The following is a 6,637-nucleotide window of genomic DNA, read 5'->3' as shown; positions in this document are numbered from 1 at the left end:
CCACATGTTTAAGTCAGGATTTTGGGAAGGCCATTCTAAAACCTTCATTCTACCCTGATTTAGCCATTCCTTTACCACTTTTGACGTGTGTTTGGGGTCATTTTCCTGTTGGAACACCCAACTGCACCCAAAACCCAACCTCCGGGCTGATGATTTTAGGTTGTCTTGAAGAATTTGGAGGTAATCCTCCTTTTTTATTGTCCCATTTACTCTCTGTAAAGCACCAGTTCCATTGGCAGCAAAACAGGCCCGGAGCATAATACTACCACCACCATGCTTGACGGTAGGTGTGGTGTTCCTGGGATTAAAGGCCTCACCTTTTCTCCTCCAAACATATTGCTGGGTATTGTGGCCAAACAGCTCAATTTTTGTTTCATCTGACCACAGAACATTCCTCCAGAAGGCCTTATCTTTGTCCATGTGATGTCAGATGAAATACAAATGTAGCTGTTTGGCCACAATACTCAGCAATATGTTTGGAGGAGAAAAGGTGAGGCCTTTAATCCCAGGAACACCACTCCTACCGTCAAGCATGGTGGTGGTAGTATTATGCTCTGGGCCTGTTTTTCTGCCAATGGAACTGGTGCTTTACAGAGAGTAAATGGGACAGTGAAAAAGGAGGATTACCTCCAAATTCTTCAGGACAACCTAAAATCATCTGCCCAGAGGTTAGGTCTTGGGCGCAGTTGGGTATTCCAACAGGACAATGACCTCAAATACACATCAAAAGTGGTAAAGGAATGGCTAAATCAGGCTAGAATGAAGGTTTTAGAATGGCCTTCCCAAAGTCCTGTGGACAATGCTGAAGAATCAAGTCCATGTCAGAAAACCAACAAATTTAGCTGAACTGCACCAATTTTGTCAAGAGAAATGGTCAAAAATTCAAACAGAAGCTTGCCAGAAGCTTGTGGATGGCTACAAAAAGCACCTTATTGCAGTGAAACTTGCCAAGGGACATGTAAGCAAATATTAACATTGCTGTATGTATACTTTTGACCCAGCAGATTTGGTCACATTTTCAGCAGACCCATAATAAATTCATAAAAGAACCAAACTTCATGAATGTTTTTTTGTGACTAACAAGTATGTGCTCCAATCACTCCATCACCAAAAAATAAGAGTTGTAGAAATGATTGGAAACTCAAGACAGCCATGACATTATGTCCTTTACAAGTGTATGTAAACTTTTGACCACGACTGTATACTTTTTTTACCCAATTGACTTGAAACTTCCCAGGATCATCTACTGAAGTAAAACATGGCATATAATGTGTAAAGTATAGCTTATATTGCAGTTTAAGCTTGAAAGAAAGCAACAGTACTGGTAAAGCCGCCACTCGCAGAACAGCACAACCACCTGGCTATGAAGATGTACAACATCAGCTAGGTGCAGTGCAGGATGTATCTTGTTTGTGTTTGCTAATGTACCGAAAGGGTCAAATTATCCTACAATAAGGGATTTTTTTAAATACCACACAGTGCATAAAACAGTTGAGGATATATAGTACAAATACAATGCTGTAATTATTCTACGTCTGGCAACGATTGTTGTCGGTGGGGGGAACTGACTGATGATGCCTTCATCAATCCTCGGATTTTTGAGTTCCACGATCAATCCAGCAGTGCCTTGCAGAGGGGATGTATAGAGGGTTCATGTGTCTTTTAATGTTTTATTCTATTTTGTAGATTATCTTTTATTTATTTAGTTTTCTATATTACTTTAAATGCTTTTAATGTTATTACTTTTTATTGTTCATGTGTAAAACTCTGGTTTTGTTGTTAATAGTGCTATATAAATAAAGTGGCTTGAAATGGACTGAATGGAGCAACGGATTGCTTTGATACATTGTCACATTAAAACAATGTTAAATGACTACTGTACAAATAAAGCCCTTGAATTCTGCATTTATTTGGAGGAGAAAAAGTAAGCATATGAAAATGTTCAGTCTCAAATGAACTGTCATGGCAAAAAAAATAATTAATTAAGATTAGTTTATTTCAAAGGGGACAATGCAATTTAATAAAACACTTGACTACAAATGGTTAAAAAAGCCAGAATTAGCCAGAAGGCTAGTTTTCATCTGTAGTCCCCTGGCCATGATGTAAAAAAGGCAGTAAAATTGCAATTTCAAAGAAAAAGAAAAAAAAAAGAGAAAAAAAAAAGCCCACAATACATATACGATATAATAAAAAATAAAATACAACATAACATGTATCTTAGCATCAAAACAAGATCATCTTTTAGTTGATAAGCCACATTTTCAATTGTTTTGTGAAGGCCTTGTATGTTGTGACCAGTTGAACCTCCTTTAGATACTGATTTCCACACATTTGCACTCCTTACTGATCAGGCCGACTTACTGAAAGTGCTCCTGCGCAGAGGAATATAACAGTCACCTCTAACAGAGCCTCGAGTGACACGCTCAAAACTGTTTCTTTGGCTAATGAACTCTGCCAGAGGATCTGCAGCCAATTCATGCAGTACTTTATAGGTCACTTTTAAGTCTGCAAATGTGTGAAGACTGTACCAGTTTAAAATACTGTATTTTTTTTAGAATAGCACAGTAATATAATAACAATAATTGAGAACCACCGTACTAACCTATCTTTACCTTCAATCATTTTTAAGTACTCCAGAAAGTCACAGAGACAACATGTTAAAGCATTTTAATTTAAAGGGGAAACCCATTGTCACATATAATCAACATCCAAATAAATGTTTTTCATGTTAGATACGAGGGGAGGATTAGCTTGCCTCGGTCTAAAATGTAAATATTTGTTTTGAAGAAGCACACGATTAATTGCTGTTTTTCCGATTTGTTTGCAGGGACAAGCAGAAAAATTTAATTAATTGGAGAAAAAAATGTGTATCTTAGAGTGATAGTATTAGTGGGGGTACCAATGAATAAACCAATCATTGACACGAACATGTACACGCTGTGACCACAGGATAGGGCACAGCCATCCATAAACACCTTCTCATTTCCTCACTCGTCCCCATCAACATGCTGACATCAGACCTGTCACTCTTGAATCGCTTGGACTCATCATCTCCGACTTTCAAGCAATGCCAAGCCAGAATCTTAATGTGCTTTGTCTGAGCTCTCACGCAAACCATCCCAGCGGGAAAGGAGCAACGTTGCGCCCTTTCCGACTTGTCACAGTCGGTCCGCCGCAGCCAACGTGGCCAGAACGCCGGGCCTAGATCCACCCACTGGGAACGCAATCCACATGTGGCTGAGTTCACCAACCAGGCTCGGAGAGAGCTGGCAACATCTGGAGACAGAGTACTCAGGTCCACATCTGCGGCTTCCCTCTCCAACTTCTTCCTCTGACGTGCGGCTGCTTCCCTTAGCTCTGCAGAACCACCAATGTCCAAGTCTTCTCTGGAAGTGGTGTGGTTTGATAATTTGACAGGTAGGGTGTCATCTCTTGACATAGCATTACAGCTACTTTTGTCGGTGCATACCCCAGAGCCTTCAGATAGAGGACCAACAGACATCCAGAGTGGGTCAAAGGAGGATCCCAGAATACGAAGTAGGCGTGAAGGGCGGTAATGTCTTGGTTTGGGCATGTAGATGTAGTCCTCTGCGTTGGTCAGCAAGGCGTACGGACGAAGTGGCTGTGAGTAAGAAGGCAGACTGGCTCTCAACCGAAGAAATGGCGAATCCCCACTAGTGTGCTCCTGATCTTGAACGCCAGCTAGGAGGGCATCCATGGTGGACGTGTTGGAGATGGAAGCTGTAGGCACATAGAGGAGTGCACATACACACAGGCAGTAGCAGAGATAGACATCACAACTGAGCTTCGCCTCAGGTCTGAGTAGTCTTCAACAGATGAATGAAATCCGTTTCCTCTACTCCTTTTCTCTTTCAGACTTATGCCTACTGTATTCTTCTGCCTTCCTATTATTGTTGCCAAAGTGACTTCATGTACCAAGACCCAGACATCCTTGAGTTGTTCAACCATAACAATTCACAGACATTAGTGCTTATCTCACAGACACTGGGCCTGTTTTTTTTTTATGCTGGCTGAGCAAGGATCATATGTTTAGACTCTATTTCCATCAGAAAGAATACAGCCGAGAAACTGTCATTTCAAGCTATACTTGAGAACTGAACTACCAAGACAACTTAGACAAATGAAAAACATGCCTCAGTGAGAATCCTTAGACCTTGAGTTAGTTGAGACCTCTAAAAATATTTGTTATATTAATTGGAAAATAAGCCTTAGGAAAAATTTACACAGGACAAGACACACTGACCCATTTATTTTGCCTGTATAAAAACTACAGTATAGATCCAAAGGCAAACAATGGTGATAAACTATTTCAAACAATCTGGAAACACTAACAATTAAATCAATATTATAATAATGCAATCCATAAATACAGCCATGTACATTTTTTCAATGCACATAAAGTAAATAATAAACAGCAGAGTTATCAGAGGTGTAGTGCAGGTCTTACTGTAAGCGTATAGATGCCTCCCAAGCAATACAGTTCACTTCACATTAGTATGGTTTTCATTTTTTGGCATTTCCAATGTCTAAAGTGTATCAAAACTAGAAATGCATTGTCACAGACAACATCCCATTGGGCATGCTTTGATTTCCCATACCTCTGTTTATGTAGAACCTATCAGTGAAATATTGTAATATAAAGACTATATAGTAAGCCACTACTTTTTTCCCAAGTTTTGAACACTGTGCTTTATACAATGCTGCGGCTAATATCTGAATTTTGCCGGGTTCACAAGCTTCAAACGTCCACCAATAAATTTAGCCTTGTCACATCAGACCAACGAAATTGCCGAACAAATAAATGTGTTCTCTTTAACTCAAACACTTGATCATTCAGTAAGACATTTAGTGCATTATGCACTTACCCTCAATAGGACTCGGCAAAATGCGCAAGACACAGCCCCTAAACTGAAAGCGACCGACCTGGCCATCGAAAAAGGAAGCGGCTGTCGCACTGTAATACACTACCACCAACCACTGCATGCCGAAGACGGTACAAGCCTTGAGGCAACCCGCCTCAAGACGAAAGTGAAAGCAAAAACGAGGCAGAGAAAGCACCTGACAACGCAACCCAAAGTCCCCTCAACTCTGACACCAAAGACGATGACTCCAGCAGCCCTAACACGGAGAAACAGGTAGACACGGACAAAGACAGCAAGGTATTGTATGCCATTACAGGAACTGTCTTTTGTTACATTTGGGAATGAACACAAGCGCCTGTGTAAATATTTCACGTTTTAATGTCCACCCCTGTGGCTAATAGACTTGTGTGGCCAATAGGTTGTGAGTCCAAACCCCGGCCGAGTCACACCAAAGACTATAAAAATGGGATCCATTACCTCCCTGCTTGGCACTCAGCATCAAGGGTTGGAATTGGGGGTTAAATCACCAAAAATGATTCCCGGGCGCGGCCACCGCTGCAGCCCACTGCTCCCCTCACCTCCCAAGGTGTGATCAAGGGTGATGGGTCAAATGCAGAGAATAATTTCGCCACACCTAGTGTGTGTGTGACAATCATTGGCACTTTAACTTTTTAACTTAATATACAGTATGTACAAAATAAAATTTGTACAAAAATTAAGTAGGTGCAGCTTATATCTAGGTGTGTTTTAAAGCGCGTATTCAAGGTTGAGTTCATGATGTCGCAACGTCAATTCTGTGTGCAACACAACTCTCGTCAAATATTTAGCTTGTTAGCATCTTATGTTGCAAGCCAACATTTGTAATTAAAGAGAGACTTGCAGTATTATTGCAGCTGTGACTAATTGATGCAGTAGAATAACCATTTACACTGCAAATGTTGATCAAAAGACTGAGATGACGTTTGCAAAAATGGGCTAATTAAAGAGATAACGGGAGTGTTATTGCAGCTGGAACTGATTGATGCAGTAGAATAGCCATTTTCATTGAAAATGTTGATCTGGAATCGGAGCGGGCGTTCGCGGAGATGGACTAATTAAGGAGAAACTGGGAGTGTTGTTGCAGCTGGAACTAATCGATACAGTTAAATAGTCATTGCAAATGTTGATCCGAAACAAACAAGTTGTATACACACAGGAAATACTGTTCTATTAGCCGAGCAATCACAATGTTAGGTTTCTTGGGAAGCGCGTGTTCCCGCTAAGCAAGAGGGTTTTAGGGGTAGGAGCGAATAGGTGTAGCCGATGTGTGCAAGAGCAGCAAAGTGTAGGATCAGAATACGTGCAGAGTACGAAAAATAAGAACATGTGCGCAGGTCTGATATTGTGACAAACTGAAATGAACTGTACTGCTTGGTGAAATCAAAATGTATGTGATGTAGGTATACACTCCTGAAAACCAGCGCCCTTTGCAGTGGATGTGTAAAACGGTATTTTTTTCCAACAAAAGAAATACACCGAAGACAAATGTCCACTGCAGAGGACACGGTTTCTCTAAACTGTTTCTCAGTTTGATGACAAGCGCTTGCCTCCAAAATCTAGAGTGAAAAAAGCTGGTCATGTGATCTGTCCTGTTGCTTTGCCGATTGCGCCGGCAGTCTAGAGGTGGAGGGCAATGTGTCACAAGTCGTACGATTACTCTGGTCTGTTGCTCGATCCTCCAAAAACTGGTCAAACTCTACAAACAACAGTCAGAG

General features: G+C 40.9%; 2 protein-coding genes across 4 annotated transcripts in view; both read right to left on the bottom strand.

Annotated features, from left to right (window-relative positions):
* Positions 1-1,973: 1,973 nt before the first annotated feature.
* On the bottom strand, positions 1,974-4,133 carry LOC133624545 (noggin-like). Its single transcript, XM_061988185.1, has one exon. It carries the CDS (start codon positions 3,716-3,718, stop codon positions 2,915-2,917), a length of 804 nt encoding a protein of 267 aa, XP_061844169.1. The 5' UTR covers positions 3,719-4,133; the 3' UTR covers positions 1,974-2,914.
* Positions 4,134-4,255: 122 nt separating this feature from the next.
* The window catches only part of LOC133624544 (target of Myb1 membrane trafficking protein-like), a 36,861-nt gene continuing 34,479 nt past the window's right edge, over positions 4,256-6,637 (bottom strand). For all 3 annotated transcript variants that reach the window (XM_061988182.2, XM_061988183.1, XM_061988184.1), the window contains one exon: positions 4,256-6,618. In XM_061988182.2, coding sequence (XP_061844166.1) covers positions 6,479-6,618 — 140 coding nt within the window. In that variant the 3' untranslated portion in view covers positions 4,256-6,478. The remainder of the gene's footprint in view (positions 6,619-6,637) is intronic.

The sequence above is a fragment of the Nerophis lumbriciformis genome, linkage group LG27 (genome assembly GCF_033978685.3).
Source record: "Nerophis lumbriciformis linkage group LG27, RoL_Nlum_v2.1, whole genome shotgun sequence".
Lineage (NCBI taxonomy): Eukaryota > Metazoa > Chordata > Actinopteri > Syngnathiformes > Syngnathidae > Nerophis > Nerophis lumbriciformis.
Note: the sequence above shows the minus strand (reverse complement) of the source record. Positions and strands in the feature narration are given on the sequence as shown.

Excerpts from the sequence above, each read along its gene's own strand:
- LOC133624545 (XM_061988185.1), bottom strand. The coding sequence starts at position 3,718 with ATGGATGCCCTCCTAGCTGGCGTTCAAGATCAGGAGCACACTAGTGGG.